The 18,991-nt window shown below is 34.2% G+C and overlaps 1 protein-coding gene across 2 annotated transcripts; it reads right to left on the bottom strand.

The window, feature by feature from the left end:
• Positions 1–2,394: 2,394 nt before the first annotated feature.
• LOC110451721 (chitinase domain-containing protein 1-like) lies at positions 2,395–16,994 on the bottom strand. Of its 2 annotated transcripts, none has more exons than XM_021499868.1 (12): positions 16,924–16,994; positions 15,217–15,345; positions 13,306–13,464; positions 12,378–12,510; positions 9,096–9,137; positions 8,296–8,402; positions 7,363–7,424; positions 6,741–6,833; positions 5,104–5,202; positions 4,057–4,221; positions 3,549–3,626; positions 2,395–3,036 (listed from the first exon to the last, which is right to left on the bottom strand). In XM_021499868.1, exons 2-12 carry the CDS (start codon positions 15,319–15,321, stop codon positions 2,895–2,897), a joined length of 1,185 nt encoding a protein of 394 aa, XP_021355543.1. In that variant the 5' UTR covers positions 15,322–15,345; positions 16,924–16,994; the 3' UTR covers positions 2,395–2,894. The 2 variants fall into 2 exon arrangements, with proteins under 2 accessions (XP_021355543.1, XP_021355544.1); XM_021499869.1 differs by having other exon boundaries at positions 16,719–16,982.
• Positions 16,995–18,991: the final 1,997 nt, after the last annotated feature.

Below are 18,991 nucleotides of genomic sequence, written 5' to 3'. Positions count from 1 at the left end.
TTGATAATTTGGCCAATTTATAACCTTTCAATCTGCTGTTAAATCCAGAGATTTTAATTTGGTGCCAGCTATTGTGTAAACATTCAGGTATAATTCCATCCAGCATTATAAGCTGTTGACAAGGACTATAATTAAGAATACCTGGCATCATCAAAACTAAAGAATATATCTACTTGGCTAACAACCTAGTATTTCTATATTGCTTGTCATTATTTTGACTTATCATTGCCACCCATTCAATACTTTTCAGTAGCTATACTGTGGGTATTTAGACTGGCACTAGTCTCTAGAATATTGAATTATTTATTTGTTTTGTTTTGTTTTATTATTGTTTAACGGCCCACCGACAATGTGAGTCATTTAGGGCCAACAATACTGTAAAAAAAAGACATTCACGAAAATAAAAACACATCAAACCAAAACTGAATACCATAAAATATGTAAAGGATTAAAGAAATACATCAATATCGAACAAATTGGCTGCACAATATATCATATTTCATTGTAAAGATCAAGAGAGTGTAAATAGTAATATATTAATTGCACAGAAACTGTATCGAATAATCTTTTCATAGAGGGTACATCATAAAATCTGTTGCGTAGAGAGAGAAAAATGGAGTCTAATCAGTTTGATCACTTGGATGACTGATTCTATAAGTTCTCAGCTAGAGGAAAATAATCTTAGTAAAATGCAGCTTGGAAATCGGTTATAAAAACACTCAGTGGCTGATAGCTAGCCTGTCTATGTGGATACTGTCATACTCAGAATGCATTATAGTCAAAGATCAAATCATTGGTGACATTCAATTTGACTTTCAAATGCAGGCTTTGACAATTTACATTGTCGGGATCTAGATATGGACTTGTGTATCATTTCCAAACTAAAGCTCCACTAAATTTATCTGTCAAGTGATATATATATATTGGGGGCCTTTATCAGTGCTATACCTTAATGACCTCTTGATAATGATTCTGAAGAAAATTTAAAATCTTAAAGACATACACAAACTAATCACTGTATCATATATACATGTCCATGGTAAATGTAGCAAACAATCATGGAAAACAAATTCATCAAACCACAATTGTACATGAGGTCAGCTATTACATTTATCGCCAATGTCCAACACTAATGTACATACACACTGCAGTTTTCTCATCCACATTGATCATTCTATCATCACACAGCAAAAACATCTTTTCATTACTAAAGTTAAATAATTAAGTTAAGTTAATCAATGTACACACTTATGAAGTTTTGTTAAATAATCATCTGGATTTAGGAATTAGGGTCTACCTAAATAAGACCTGAATGGGCAGCTGACAGAAAAGTGACTTTATGACACTTTCCTGAGATGTAGGAGAGGGAAATTCCATCCAGGTTTTTTTCTTTCATTCCAATCGCCAGAATTTGCCCAGAAACCACAAAAAGACAGCAATTTCTGCATCGCAGCCTCAGAATTTCCCGGTTCCTTGACATGACGTTATTGTTATGCCATTGTGAAGCTGAAGTCACACACTTGAAATGGGAGTAAGATAGAATTTCTTACACCCCATCTTACCCTGGATAGTCCTGTCATACACACGTAGGAATGAGAGAATACTTTCTATTCCTGAACTTTGTTAGGAATATACTGTACATATACATGTAATATGACAATTCAGTTGTGTATACACTTTGACAGTTTTTCTTGCTTGCAGTGGAACCATGAATATATTAATACACCACATTTAAAAAAACATATTCACTCATTAAAGCTTCATTCCTAATCATTCTCTGATTCTGATGTAATCTGTAATCTGTGTTTAAGATTTTTCTAAAATAAACATCACTGAAATTTGGAATGATATGAATGTCTGACACTTGTGAGGTAAAAAAAGGGTTTTGAAAACCAAAAGTGACTTGAATACCCATTAAAATAAAAGGTTAAAATACCATATCTTCCTATTTAATGTTTTAAGATACACTTATGCTGCAATGTTTTCTGAGAAGTAACACTTTGGTTGTCTGCTGGTTTTCTTTACTTATCACTATATATAAATATAGAGGTGTTATGGTAATTTTTTCATTATCAAAGAACTTTTGAATTTTTCAGAAATAACACCAATTATAAGGCAATCCCCCCAACCCCACAACTCGTTAATCTGATCTCCAATAATCTTAATACCATGTTTTTCAGACATTTATACTAAAATAAACCAAAAAACCCAGTCAAATTTAGTTTAATTAGCTTTCAAGATATGTAATCTTGTTTTCAATATCTGTTTTTTTTTAACTCATTCACCCCTGAAAACACATTTGAACTCTTCCAATTCAAAGGTTAGAAAAGTTTAATATGAAAGTTCAGGGGTGAATGAGTTAAATATGTGCAGATATATTTTGTATTTTTCTGCAAATTATTCAAGGGTGGTCATTCTGCATCCCAGGACATCTAATTTTGATTTCGATTTTAATAATTCTAGAATGATTTAAGATGAACATTTTACCTTCAATACACTGCTGAGCTTATAAAGTTTGATCCAATCAATTCAAATCTTTTCAGTGACAAGAGCTTGGCAGTTAATACAATTTCTTTTTCATACTTCTTTTTTCTGAAACATCAAATGCTTAGCACGTTTCTTGATCCACTTAAGATTACATGTAATCTAAGCTAAGTCAAAACTTCAAAATTAAGTTCCAATTTTGTCCTAGACTTACACGGTAAGTCTATTTCATGATTCTGGGGCCTGATAAACAAATTTCCAGAAGATTTACAAAATATCTGTCAATCATTCCAATGAAGGCTTGTCCTGTTACAGGAGGTCGTAGAAGTAATCCAGGCCTTGTCCTAAAGACTTGTCCTGTTACAGGAGGTCGTAGAAGTAATCCAGGCCTTGTCCTAAGGCTTGTTCTGTTACAGGAGGTCGTAGAAGTAATCCAGGCCTTGTCCTATTTCCCAGATGGAGATCCCTGTCCCCATGGTCTTGGCCAGGTCCAGTCGGACTTGTATAGACTTCAGTGTCGGAAAATGTACATTGTGCGTCTCTCCTGTGGTTCTGGAATAAATGTACATGAAAATGTTTTTCCTGAATTCATTATGTTGTAGATTGTAGATTAGTAACTCCTAATCATGTCTTTTAATTTATAATTTGGGATTTTTTTATTTGGGATGGGGCCTTTTTGTCTCATTTTGGGGAAAAAAATATACAAGGTACCAATTGGGAAGGAAATTTTTGGGAGTAAACTAAAATTTTGGGAATAAGGCATACATATGAAATACATTTGTATTTTCAATGGGGAATGGGGCCCATTATCGGCCTCAAAAAGTCCCCAGAAAACACACTGCTTACAAAATGTTTTTGTAAATTATTCTTGTTAAAAGGTAGAATATTTCTCTATAATATAAAGTCTGCCTAATTTATTGAAATCAGAAAACGTATTTCTATCATGATGAGATCCGTCTTTTCTACAGTTAGGTTTGTTAGATCGAGTTATCTGATATTTTTGAAAGGCATGCCGCTGCAGGTTATAATATCAGAATACCAATACAATAGTATACAACACTCACTTGTACTCCCCAACGTGTTCAGCAGTCTCCTCTACCCACTGTAGCTTTGGTTTGTGCTTCTTCAGAATATCTATGTACCTAAAATGAAACATAATTCTCTACAATAAATGTTCTAAATTATGACATATCTTTTTAAAATTAGGTCTTAGGTGATGTATAAATTATTGCTTGCACAATATTTGAAATTGTGCTCAATGCTTAACAACAACTTACAGGAAAGTATAAACAGTACTTTAGATTTTTTTTTAATTCTTCATCACAAAAAGCTAGCTGAATATTTACTGCAGACCTTACAGATTTTTGTAAGAAGTCATTTTTATTTTTTTAACATATCTATTCATGATACCTTGAAAGTGAGTAAAGGTCTTTCCTTTAACAAACGTTGATGTCCTTACACTCCAGCAAGCTAGAGGCCAGGCATCGACAAACCGTACATCAACCTACAGGATTATGGCTTGCGATATAAAGTCCTCATGGAACTAAACTGACTCCCTGTTTAGCGACTTACTGGTGGCCAAGGATCGCTCCTCCATTACCGCCTCTGGTCATCGTAAAATCATTTCCGTAGAAGTTGAGCCCTAGAAGAATTTTAGATCTTGATATTGGATCTTCCTTTGGTACCAACGCCTCCACACAATCTTTGACCCAGTCAATAGGACTATTGGCTCCTGGTCTGTGAATACACAATGTGATACTCTAACCAAACTGTTTTACCAATTTTTGTTCTTCAGGTTATTTTAATAGATCAAATATAACCCTTGAATTTATTGTCTATAATTATATGTTCCTATAGGGAACGCAATAATATTAATAAACTTCAAAGTCACTCTTTTCTAAGCTTTCAAGCTTAGCCCTTTGTCAGGGATTAAATGTCACCGGACCTCTATGTCACATCCATCTTGACAAACATGATGAGTAACTATGACTTTGATCTTGATGACATCATAACACTGTTACCATGATGTCAACACAACACAATGACGTCATCAAACCATGATCTCACAAATTGTGACGTCATCACCATCACTTGGTATTGCTACCATTGAGGAGACCTTGAATTTATGCTAATATTGAACTGTTTTAAAAACTAGAACACTGAGGGGTCAGAAAGGGCTCCGCTTGTGCCCAACTGTTTATCTCTCTTATAATCAAAAAGAAAAAGGTACACCAATCATCTTGGATTTTATACATGTAGGAGTTAAGATTTTGACATATTGCATCACCGTGTGAAATTTCAGAAACTTCAGACTTCTGGACTCTGAGATAACCTCGGACAATGAAAGATGTTTGAATGGACAGAGTGATTACTATAGAACACCAGCACTCGATCATGTGTCAGAACACTTTGGCCTAATGGAGAACAATACTTGACCAATTGCAGGTCTTGTTACTAGATGTATGATGAGACATCCGATAGAGCATCGTTGGATACCCACGGCTGATTTCACTTCGCTACTCACTCGTGAAATCAGCCTAGGGTATCCGATGATGTTGATGGAGTAACTTCTCTAAATGGCCACTCAAATACTGGTGTTGCTGTTTCTTTAATACTCACTTCCTTTGACTGGAGAAGTCGTACGTCATCAGACTAAAACCATCAACATTGCTCTGTAGTGCCTCAAAGTCCTCCTGTGTGAACATGCCTACTACATCACTGTAACAGATAAACATATCTCTGAAACAAATTGTATCAGCTGAGGAATTTGAGTGAAATAGTGCCTTATTAGCAAGCTAGTTTCTCCAGTGATGTGGTATAACCCGTAGATCTACTCACTAGCTCAGCAATGTCACGCGTAGTCAGTAGCCGGATGGGTGACCATCTGCACGCTACAAAATTATCACTTGATCTGTTAAAACTTACTCTTTTATCACCTAACTTGAGAGGAAATGTTTTTTCTACCATTCACAGGTTTATCTCCCCTTTTACCTGTTCAGGATTCTTCTATCAATACACTGACAATGATTAGAATTAATTGAACTTTAACCAATGACCTTGAAGTTGATTGTGCAAAAAAAGGAAATAAACCACCCAACTGAGCTGTTCAGCAGTTTTAATCTGTTGGCATCCACTGAAACAAATTGACAAATTGTTTAACTTGTTGGTTGGATCAAGGTTTCAGAAAGGAAATTGAATACAGAGTATTACTGTTGGAGTGTCAACTGGGAGATTTAAGTCACAGTTTATTTTTCATCTTTTTCGCCAGCAGAGAGCTCATATATATAGGATTTTACATGAGTTTCCATTTCATATGAGAAATATTTGTGACGAGTTTCATAAATTTCATATGAAATGAAAACGAGTGCAAGATCCTTTTTATCACAAAATCAAGATTTGTGGCATTTATTTGTGTAACGACAATTTTCGTGCACCCTTGAAATGTAAAAGTACGCCATTTTGACTCCAGTGTGTCATGTACTTGTCCTAGGCATGACGTCACAACTGAAACAATTTAAACTTAATACAACCAATCACAGGGCTGATAGGTCATATAACATGGATAAATATGCAAAATAATATGACATGGGTATATTGACTGGATAACTGATAAATATACATATTATTATAACACCTAACATCAATTAACAAAATACTATACATAGCTATCAAATGTGAAGGGCATTAATTTCACTGGACAGTTTGTATGTTATGGCGAAGGTTTCCGATATACATGTACAATGTACAGTATATAAATATCTATTTTGTTACACCAAAAGTCTTTGAAGCTCAGAAACGGCAGCCAACCTCGATAATGACATCTTGTTTGTTGATAGTCTGCTGTTTACAATCGCTATCGCACTGGCGCTTGATAAAATTGGCTGTTGCCGTCAAACGTTCTTGTGACCATCATGGTGGGGAAACGAAGCGGTGAACGCATATTTTTCGCGCATGTGATATTTTTCACGGTCTCATGGCAATATCACACGCGCCCCTTAAAACCAATGTATATTCGGAGGGTGACAGAGATTTTTGTTTAATTTTCTCCCAACCAATCAAATATCTAGAAATTCACTTGAGGTGTAACAATATGATAAACAAGATAACGATGAATACTGGTACCATTACATATAAAATATAGTATGCATAGAAAGAACAATTGAAGGTTATGTAATAAAATCAATATCACATGTTGCTTATAGACGTGTGTGTGAGTAGTAGTTTGATGGGATGGAGACGTGTCGCAGGATACTTACCCTGGATACACAGGTGGAGGGATGACTAGTATAAACAGTTTCTTTGCCGTGTGAAACATTTCACCAAAGTGATTCAGGAAGTGGCGCATCTCTCTGTGAATGAACAAACAACACACCATCAACATAATGCTACTTAAATCTGAACTTATTTTTGTTTTACTAGTTCTTAACTCTTGCCTTTCCAAATTTCTTTGTAACTTAACTTAACAGTTTTATCACCTATAAAACTTAAATATTATATCCTGTGTACTTTGTATCAGAACAAACAAAACCCTGGACCATAGGTTTCTTAAACTTTCAAAGAATACTATTATGATAAAAACATCTACCAAGATCATGATGTACATTTGAATAGACATTTTAGCTCCAGTTCATTGGTATCATTATCATATATGATTTACCTAATTAACCTTCCGTTACCAGTGTTCTCACTAAGTTTTGTAAATGTTGGTTAACTTGAAATGGATATAGCCGAATGAATGTGTACATGCCATTATGTTGACAAATACACATTTTGAGTGTTGTTTTTTTTTAAATGACTAGTTCAAAGTTGATGAATTAAAAGTAGGCTATTTTTGCTGGCAACCAGCTTTTAATGAGATTAACATTTACATTTACATACTTGGTAGCTTGTCCTCCCAACTGTGACCAGATCTCCACCACCACTCCAGCAAACTTGTTCTCCTGTGACACGACACAAACATACAGTATTAATTATGCTTATACAGACCACTTCTCGTAATGTCATGTTTCATTTCCCCAAGGAAAATATGATATAAAGTGAAATTTGATATTACCGGAAAACCTGTTTTTAGTTTAATGCTGAGACAAGAGATATTACAGTGTAAGTATTTTTTCTAATTCTTTTTATAAATACAAGAACCCTTGTCATAATAAAACAAAGCTTGTACATGTACATGTATAGTAAATGAAGAAATCTTTCAAAGATGTTTTCTCTGTTATTAACACTACATTTGTGAATGAATATGAATCATTCCTGCACAGCAATTTAATATAAGAAAAGTCACTTCTGTTCACATAAATGTATGTCCATACAAGTAATTTAAACATGTGATATGTTACCCAGCCAGAATCAGAACAGGATATAATTAGAGGATTATATGTTAAATTACAAAATTTAAAACAGGAAAGCTTTAATACTGGTAAAATAACATGATACAGTTTATGTATTAAGAGGAATCCTTGTCAAATCACATAAGAGAAAATGAATAACAAATGACCTTGACCTTGATTTTACATTTTAAGTCCCTGCGATGAGTCAAGTAAATTTAATCTTAAAAGAAAGGTAAAATATGGATAGATACTGGTAGAGTTTACCCTAAAACCTTGAATATAAATTCACCTTGCATATATGGTCAATTTTACCTTATATGTCGGATAGGACTCTTTTCTATAAAACTATACCAACCAAAGGGTGAGCCTAACACTGAACTTGAGGTTATCAAAGATATCCTAAGGTAAATAGAATTAATACAGACTTGTTACACACAGCAAGTTATTCATAGTTGCTGTAGATATGTAATATGCTGTATACCTTGGTGAAGTCCAGGATAACCTGTATACAGTCCTCGATGGCGTCCTCACTACTGAACAGGGCACCATAATCTTTTCCATTCCAGCCATCAAAAAACACACGAGGCACTGTTGAAAAAAATGATACAAAAACATCCATGGTTTTATACAGTACAATATATTAGAGCTACAAAAAAAATCAGGTTCTCAAGTAGTGTTAATGTTGATGTAACCTGGTCCAGCTTCTTGAGAGAAATGTACAATGAATCGTCGCAAGCGATGGGTTTAAATCCACTCCAGCTCCTACAAACTGAGTAAAACTTGTGGATTGCGATGATGTGTACATTGCAGCGACCAGTATATAAATGAAAGTGATTTATTAAATCAGCAAGCTTGTACGTTTAATAATGTTACCTTCTGATTTTACCTACTGGTTTAGTGTTGTCTTTTTGTACAAATAATATAAAATTCCTCCCTACGATATGCAGATATACAATCTTAAAATCATTTCATATTTATCTAAAAATTCACAAAAAAGTATCGAAGAGTGATTTTGAAAGGGTATTAAAATGATTGAAAATAACCCTTTTACATAAAATTATCGATACTGTAGATAACTTGTATATCTCATGCATTTATTTTAAAGCAAATTTACATTAATCATCGACTGCAAATCCAAGTATCTTGGGAAAATTATCTATGCATAAGACTTACATGGTAAGTGAAACATGAATATCGCTAATAACTATAGCAATGCGATTTAACAAAATTAAGTGTGCTTAAAAACATGTATAATCCACAGTATATTAATTTGGTTCTTACATATTTTGGCATGCTTCCCTGCTGTCACTTCATCTACCCAACCTGCAAAGAACAGAAAGGGCTAGTAGTAAAATGGCCCAGAGATATAGTTTTAAAATGACTAGTAGTAACCATGGATAATAAATCTAGTAATCATACTACCACCAGTATCAGTAATTTCTGAGACTTTGGAGTCTGTATTCATGAAACCATTCCCATGCTAACACTCAGATTCTGTGCTCAAGTCCAATTTCTTTTTCCCATTTATAAAATTAATGAAAAATTCACATTTTTTCAATGATCTTTGTGAGACTAAAAGTCAAACACCATTTTCGTAGTTTCTATTTGACTTTTCGACTAGTACCACCTGATTTAAGCAAGTTACGAGAAAAATTAGTTTGAGCACAGAATCCATGCTTGAGGGCGAGAAAAGTTTCATGAATATACTGGCCCTGGATTCATGCTTTTCCTGTGGAACTCGCCCACTGTTTCTATATCTCTTAGAAATAGGACTCATCAAAATTTTGAAACAGATGTCCAGGGCCCGTATTCATGAAACCGTTCTCATGCTCAAGCAAGCTTTCTAGTAACTCACATAAATCATGTCAACGATCATAAAGTCAAATTTAAATATTGAAAACAGAATTCAGCTATAATTTATAACTGGAACAAGAAATTAGGCTTGAGCACAAAGTCCATGCTTTAGCATGAGAGTGGTTTCATGAATACGGGCCCAGGACTTACTTGAAATATTTCTACAAAAATCTCTATTAAGTAATATGATCTAGAAATCTAGTCATAAAACAACTACCGATAGTACAACTATATATAGTAACACCAATACATGGATCAGATATCTAGTCATAAAACAACCACCGATAGTATACAACTGTATATAGTAACACCATTACATGGATCAGATATCTAGTCATAGAACAACCACCGATAATACAACTATATATAGTAACACCATTACATGGATCAGATATCTAGTCATAAAACACCCACCGATAGTACAACTATAGTAACACCATTACATGGATCAGATATCTAGTCATAAAACATACAGATAGTACAACTATATATAGTAACACCATTACATGGATCAGATATCTTGTCATAAAACAACCACCGATAGTAACAACTATATATAGTTACACCATTACATGGATCAGATATCTAGTCATAAAACATACAGATAGTACAACTATATATAGTGACACCATTACATGGATCAGATATCTAGTCATAAAACAGCCACCGATAGTACAACTATATATAGTAACACCATTACATGGGTCAGATATCTAGTCATAAAACAACCACCGATAATACAACTATATAAAGTAACACCATTACATGGATCAGATATCTAGTCATAAAACATACAGATAGTACAACTATATATAGTGACACCATTACATGGATCAGATATCTAGTCATAAAACATACAGATAGTACAACTATATATAGTAACACCATTACATTGATCAGATATCTAGTCATAAAACAACCACCGATCGTACAACTATATATAGTTACACCATTACATGGATAAGATATCTAGTCATAAAACAACCACGGATAGTATACAACTATATATAGTAACACCATTACATGGATCAGATATCTTGTCATAAAACAACCACCGATAGTAACAACTATATATAGTTACACCATTACATGGATCAGATATCTAGTCATAAAACAACAACGGATAGTATACAACTATATATAGTAACACCATTACATGGATCAGATCTCTAGTCATAAAACAACCACCGATAATACAACTATATAAAGTAACACCATTACATGGATCAGATATCTAGTCCTAAAACAACCACCGATCGTACAACTATATATAGTTACACCATTACATGGATAAGATATCTAGTCATAAAACAACCACGGATAGTATACAACTATATATAGTAACACCATTACATGGATCAGATATCTTGTCATAAAACAACCACCGATAGTAACAACTATATATAGTTACACCATTACATGGATCAGATATCTAGTCATAAAACATACAGATAGTACAACTATATATAGTGACACCATTACATGGATCAGATATCTAGTCATAAAACATACAGATAGTACAACTATATATAGTAACACCATTACATTGATCAGATATCTAGTCATAAAACAACCACCGATGATACAACTATATATAGTAACACCATTACATGGATCAGATCTCTAGTCATAAAACAACCACCGATAATACAACTATATAAAGTAACACCATTACATGGATCAGATATCTAGTCAAAAAACAACCACCGATAATACAACTATATATAGTAACACCATTACATGGATCAGATATCTTGTCATAAAACAACCACCGATAGTAACAACTATATATAGTTACACCATTACATGGATCAGATATCTAGTCATAAAACAGCCACCGATAGTACAACTATATATAGTAACACCAGTACATGGATCAGATATCTAGTCATAAAACAACCAACGATAGTACAACTATATATAGTAACACCATTACATTGATCAGATATCTAGTCATAAAACAACCACCGATAGTATACAACTATATATAGTAACACCATTACATGGATCAGATATCTAGGAAAATGACAGCTGTGCTCAGTAACTCAGTATAACATCTAGTGCTGCTGCTGCAACATCAGCACTGTGTTGTATATCAGAAAGTAATGCAGCTATTGTAATGTAAAAATAGGTAGTCAGTAAAATATTCTATAGAGAAAAGTTGAGATATTTCACAACAAATATAAAGCAGATATGTAATGATTAATCTCTACTTAAAAGTCAAACCGCATGGGTCACAGCACAGTTATGTGTGCTGTGACCCATATCAGTATATGTATTTCAGACATTTGTAACAAACCCCTGTGGTCGAACCATGATAAATATCATGCATACATGTGATCTGGTAATGACAGACTGTGAGTGTAAATCAGGGTTGCCAACATCCAGAGATGCAGATGTGGCTTTTTCAGTGCGAGAGGTTAAGCGTGAAGACATTTTATGGACACAATTTTTTTTTCAAGAACTAAATTTAGTAAAATATTACTAAACAGTTGTTAAGGTTTAATGGATTTTAGTTAATTGAACGACAAATATTTAGCCATTTGTCACTTGATCTTTCAATGACAGACCCTTGCCACATGATCTTCATCATGTGATATATCTCAATGACAGTCTTATTCAATATTGTAATCAAAGTCACATGATCTCTCAATGACATACTATCTCATGAATATAACAACAGACAACCACAATATATATCATAGTTACCGTGATCCACATCATGTTTCCCCTCTATGACAAAGGCACCTCCAGGTTTGCGCTTGACTTGTAGCCACACTGGTGACACGTAGGAAAACTTCTGTGAAAATCTTTTGGCTATAGTGTAACCATGATTGTTCCACTAAAAGCCATACAAAAAATGATTTTTTTTGCAAAGAAAGTGCATGGCAGATCCAAATGTCGACCTGGGAGGGGAAGCTGTACTAGAATCTTGCTTTCGTTTGATCGTGAACCACTTATGCATTTTCATGCAAAGTCAAGCATTTTTTTTATACATGTACCAAGTAAAATTTTAAACATACTGAAGGATCTTTTCTATAAGACCAATAAACGCCCACATATTCATTATTGACCTGAAACAAATTTAACCTTAAAATAATCTTTGAAGTATTTCATCTTTATTCATTTATACACTTTTTATTCAGTTACACAACAATTAACAGATTCCCACACTCAACAACATTTAACAAGAAACTGAATGACTTAATCAACCATTGATTGATTCCAAATGCTATTATCAAGTATTTCATATAACCTGGGAAAATGTTGCTTCAGTTTAACGTGATATGCCCTCCCTAGTGATGATGAATATTAGCATACAGCTTATTATACATATTATTTCTGCTTGCTTGATATCCATCACTTAGTTCTAGAGAAGAAGTTGCTTAAAGCAATATGGCCAAATTACCCCTTTTTTGGCCCCGCTCATCAGCCCCTCCATTTGTACAATCTTGAATCCCCAGCACCTGAGAGAGCTTCCGAACAGATATGGTTAATATCCGTCTCTTAGTTCTACTTGTACTCTGAACAGCAAAACGTTTTGAACACTTGACAAATATGGATTTTATCACAGAAGGGGAAATATTTCACAAGGTGAAAGTTTCCCGTATAGTAATTACACATGGAGTCCACTTACAGGAGTGACGTAGGCCAATGTTCTACCCTGAAACCTCTTGATCTCCTTTTCCATCTCACAGTAAGCCTTGTATTCATGCAGGATGTCCTTCGTTTTGATATTCTCTGTCACAAGGTCTCTGTCAAATACATTCCTGCTGCTGTGGTCTGTCGCCTGAACCTTTACAATTGAAGCAAAACAGAGTATTCAGAACATGTGCTGGCGGTATTAATCTGACATTCTGTTATATAATTAATAAACAAATGTTTACCAGGTATATTTTGCCAAAGTTTCACATCAGAAGGCAAAATATCTATCATGATGGTCAACTACTATCCTATTTTCTCACACTACCAAAGAGTATTAGATTAATTTATGTCCAGGGGTGTAAGACAGGGAAATTCCACCCATGTGGTTTTCAAATTGGGTGAAGACCAAAGCTTGCCGAGGGTTTTGCACCAATTTGAAAATCGGGAGTTTGGAATTTCCCTATCCCACACCCCTGGACATGAAAGACTATTTTTCTCTATCCCACACCCCTGGACATGAAAGACTATTTTTCTCTATCCTACACCCCTGGACATTAAAGACTATTGTTCTCTATCCTACACCCCTGGACATTAAAGACTATTCTTCTCTATCCTACACCCCTGGACATGAAGACTATTTTTCTCTATCCTACACCCCTGGACATGAAAGACTATTTTTCTCTATCCTACACCCCTGAACATTAAAGACTATTTTTCTCTATCCTACACCCCTGGACATTAAAGACTATTTTTCTCTATCCTACACCCCTAGACATTAAAGACTATTTTTCTCTATCCTACACCCCTGCACATTAAAGACTATTTTTCTCTATCCTACACCCCTGGACATTAAAGCATATTTTTCTCTATCCTACACCCCTGGACATGAAAGACTATTTTTCTCTCATTCCAATCACCAGAATTAGCTCAGATATCACAATGATGTCCCATATATTGTGACGTTATGCACATGAAATAATGTGAAGTAAGATAGAAAATTCTTGTATAGCTTTCTTTCCCTGGACAGTTCTGTCAAGTATATATAGGAATGATAAAATAACTACGAAAATCCATCGACAAATATCGCACTCTACAATTTTTCCATATTGTGCTCCCAGGAAGTAAATAGAAATGCTGATGTAGTGAATAAAAACGCACAAGCGAAGGAATAGACAACTCCCAAAGACAATAGTAATAATCATGACATGACAAAAACTATGGTGCCACATGATCATGATCATATATACAACATTGGTTTTAAATAATTCATTGCAGTGATTTTTGTAAAAAGAAAATTCAGGCTAGTCCTAGAACAAAAGAGAGATACAATGGGTTCTCAAAAAGTTGGTGAGTCCCACAGGAAAGCATATGTACAGGAATCAAATATCTGATTACCCAAAATCACTGCAGTGTCATATTTTGGTTTCGTATGAGAATTTTGCTTTAGTATGTTTTATGCAGATTATCTGAGATATTACTTGATCAGATCACATGTCTGAATTTCATATTTCCTTTGCTTTCAGTTTGGGAAATATGAAGCATAAACATAGGGGGCAATGGGTCATATTATCAACAACAAGAGTAGGAACATATCCCGATATGAGAACATTTAAAACAGATTTACAGAAAACAGCTGATTGAAATATGTGTACAATGTACATGTTGCTCTCAACTGGAAAATGGCCCATTCAACTTTCCAAATCATAGAAACAGGTTACATGCGTCAAGTAGACGTCTATATAAAAATCATATGATTTATTATCTTCAAAGTCCTGAAGTAGGTCTTAGGGTTATTATACAATTTCATGTAATCCCATACATTTTGCATTATTAACAATCCTTAGGTTTTTTTATAGAATGTAAAACCTGTAAAAAAAACATTTGTTTTGTTTAGACCTGTTACCTTTTTCTTCTTCTGTCCCTTGGAGAGAGTAGCATCAGCAACAATCAAAAGATGGCTGGCGATGACCAGATAGATCAAATTTTGATACACAGATATAAAGTCCATATCTGGTTAATATCACCTTCAGATCTAAACAAGATAAATTGAGGTTATTGCTTTTTTTGAAATACCAAGTTATGACATGAAATCAAAAACAAATTCCTGATATGAATTACATGATGACACAAGCTTTATTGATATTAAATGTGGAAGTTGTGATTTTTGTATTATCCTAACAAGGGAAGATTTTTTTATTATGAAAAGACCCTCCTTTAAATTTTGCAACTGTTTAGTTGAATGTTGTGTATAATATATATCTGTATGTCTATATATACCACCAGAATGGCTAAGGTCAAGCTTTACTTTCATTTTACATTTTCATACAGAGTTAGTGAGTCACTTATTCACCTTTCTGCTTGCATTGGCTAACTTCACTTCTTATCAGTCCTATAAGCAGGTTGGGGAAAACCACCAACTTGCATATATATGCAAACTAGCCTATTATAGGCAAGTTGGAGTATGGATTTGTTACTAAAAGTAACCCAAATCGCTTTTACAGTAGCTTTTGCAAGATATTATTGAAAATCGCATTAATTTACGACAAGGTANTACAGTAGCTTTTGCAAGATATTATTCAAAATCGCATTAATTTACGACAAGGTAAATAATATTTTGCTAAAAAATGTTGACTGAAAGCGTTGGCTACTTAAGAAACTTGATGTAACTTTACCGGAAGTATTGCATCTTAAATTAAATTTTTGGTACTTTTCCACATGCAAATAAAGTTTATTTTTGCATTTGTATTATGTTTCATGAAAGAATAAATGCGACTTGGACAAACAATTAGAAAAAGTTAAGATTAAAGTGATTTTGGCTATTTTTAGTAACAAATCCATACCCCTATTGGCGTATAATATATGCAAGTTTGCATATGATAAGCAAGTTAGTGGTTTTCCCCGACCTGATAAGACAACTGGCATGCATTGCATGTGAAACAGGAAAAGAAAAATACACTGCCAGACCAGGATTTGAAACCAGGGCCTCCGAACACTAGATGTGCTTTTATCAATTGATCTACCTATATATATTTAGCTGATTGCCAATGATTTACATATACCCAGTCTAGTACACCACATTCCTCCACCTTTCTCTAAAGTCTTTGCCCTCAAAGACAACACTATTTACAACCCAGGTTCGGCTAGATCAGGGACGTATAACGTATATACTGTCCCTGGCTAGATCCAGCTTGCCAAACATACACACATGTACACTACTCGAAATAAGGGTCAGTCACAGGCAACACTGTAACAGGAGAGGACAATTTAGCAGCATCACTGACCAGGACCTGAGGCTTCCAACCTCTAGACAAATGCTCTAACCAATTAAACTACCTTATCACTATTCCCCCCTTTTTTTCTAACACCAACCAAGGTTCTTTGACTCCCCGCCAAGGGTTCTCCTACCTCGATGAGGAGAGTCAACAGCACCGTTTGTAGTAGGATGAGGAATAGTGTTAAAGACTGCCGTCGCTGGGGCTCGAACCGGCCGTGTTCGTTTCGGCTATGTTGGATAACAAGACCATATAGATGTATTATATTGGGAATCTTTTAGTGCTTGCGGGGAGCTTTACTCTGTTAAAGTAATGCATCAAAATTGCATGTATACCACCTGTTAATTCTCTCTCCACATCACATAAATTCTCAAACCTACACGTTGTTTACAACATCACATTTATCAGCCTTCATTCAAAAGAGTTCCCGCGGGCCGGTTCAAGCACCTACATTTTAAGGCGGGAAAATATGAAGACAAAATCTCCAATATTTTAAGTTCATACATGTAGTTCTTCAGATATTGTTACACACATATTGCCAAAATTTCTTTGCGCATCCATTCCATACACACTGTCACATATTGATATATACATACTTTTTATTTAGATATTTCTGGTCTTAAAATCATTCTTTAACTGAAAATCTACAATTTCAGTCTACTGCTTCAGAAAAAAAATGCGACAAAAAATATTTAACCCCGGCACAATAAATTTCAGTATCGGAAAGATGCCCAATGCAATATTACTTTCGCAGGGATTGATTTTTCTGTTCATGGAAGCCTTTATCTCTGTAAAGGAAAGCGTACGTTGACTTCTTATTAGTAACATCTATTTCGCGTGGATCGTACATGCATGAAATGCATTTGTTTCATGCATGAAAAAAACAAACCATTCACCCACTCGTGAAATGACTCGAAAACCAAGAATTCGAATATTCTCTATACTGTTGTTTGCTCTTAAATCGGCTACATACGTCCCCATCGGCGGACCATTCTTTCTACCCCAAATAGCCATCGAAAATTCGATTTACGTAAAAATAACTATTTTCTTTTTGAACAACATGTACGGTAAAAAGGTGCACTGCGCTCGGTTTCGTGTTCAGAATAAAAATCATTAACAATTACAAAAGAAGTCTGCCTCGCTTGTCGATAAGCATAATATTGCCCTTACTTTTATCATTGTTTTCAGAGAATCAATTAAAATTTCTTATATACTTGATTTTTGAGACCATATTCTCATATGATGAAATAACAAAAAAGTCATGAGGAAAACTTTAGGAATATTTAAAAACATTTTCAACAACTTTTATATAGAAATCATATTTTAATATGATAAAATAATAAAATACTACAGATCATGACCTCGAAATTTAGACAAATGTTTTCAAAAACACCCTAAAATTCAAACACATAGCTTCTAAATTTCTGTTCCTCTCTACAACTCGAAATGCATTTTCAAAGTACAACGTACATGTATGGTTTCATTGTTAATTATTGTAAGGGCACTTGGTCCACAATTTATCTCATTTTTGTTTGATAAAAGAAGGAAAAAATTGCTTCGCTGCACTAATTGGCAATGCCTTTGAAACCGTACTTGAATTTTCACAGGCTTTATGTAGGCAATATTACAGGTGGCGGAAGGGACAATTTTGGGATTTTGATGGGAACAATGTAATCAGACCTTTTACAAACTGTACTTGCATCAGCTGAGGAATATCTTCAAATCTTAGGAAATCCAAAGACTTGAATGCATATATAATAATGGTTAATTTGTGTACGTTATTGTAGATGTTCAAATACATTTAGCTACTATATAAACGGATTTTCATGGATAAATTAGTGAAAAGCTATGTAAGAAATGTATGGTATATGTGAGGATAAGGGATCACATCACTTGGAAAATGTTCACTTTGGTCACGTTTCTGTTTTGGTGCATTATTTTTTCCATATAAAATCGACTTGGTTACGTGAACATTTAAGAAAGGTGCATATATTTGATCACAAGTGATCATTACATCGATTTAGAGTTTGTTTTAGTGATACTGTTAAGTAGCATGAGTGTAACACTTGACCAATATAATGAGTAACGTATCTGTTGGAATGGTAACGTATCTGTTTACGTTTTAAATAGGAGTAACGATTGGATTGAAAAAAGTGACATGCACGCTAGCGGACAAACTTTTGGCAGTATAAGTTAAATCCGCCTTGATGTTTAATTACGTCTGGAGCTTTTGTTAAGTTGTTTTCAATATAAAAGTTTGTTATAAAGTTACTTGTTCCAATTGTGTGAACAGATACAAGAACAAATGATATCCCTGTTTTAATGCAACATACCATACTTCTAACATATAGATCAAATTAATAGTAGTTAATCAAAACAAGTACAAATAACATACCATTTCGATTG

This window comes from Mizuhopecten yessoensis, unplaced genomic scaffold (genome assembly GCF_002113885.1).
Source record: "Mizuhopecten yessoensis strain PY_sf001 unplaced genomic scaffold, ASM211388v2 scaffold6169, whole genome shotgun sequence".
Classification (NCBI taxonomy): Eukaryota; Metazoa; Mollusca; class Bivalvia; order Pectinida; family Pectinidae; genus Mizuhopecten; species Mizuhopecten yessoensis.
Note: the sequence above shows the minus strand (reverse complement) of the source record. Positions and strands in the feature narration are given on the sequence as shown.

Coding starts and splice junctions, on each gene's coding strand:
- LOC110451721 (XM_021499868.1), bottom strand. CDS start 15,321: ATGGACTTTATATCTGTGTATCAAAATTTGATCTATCTGGTCATCGCC. Junction 9,138..12,377: donor GAAACATGATGTGGATCACG/GTAACTATGATA, acceptor TGTTCTTTGCAG/GTTGGGTAGATGAAGTGACA. Junction 5,203..6,740: donor CCTCCACCTGTGTATCCAGG/GTAAGTATCCTG, acceptor TATCTGTTACAG/TGATGTAGTAGGCATGTTCA.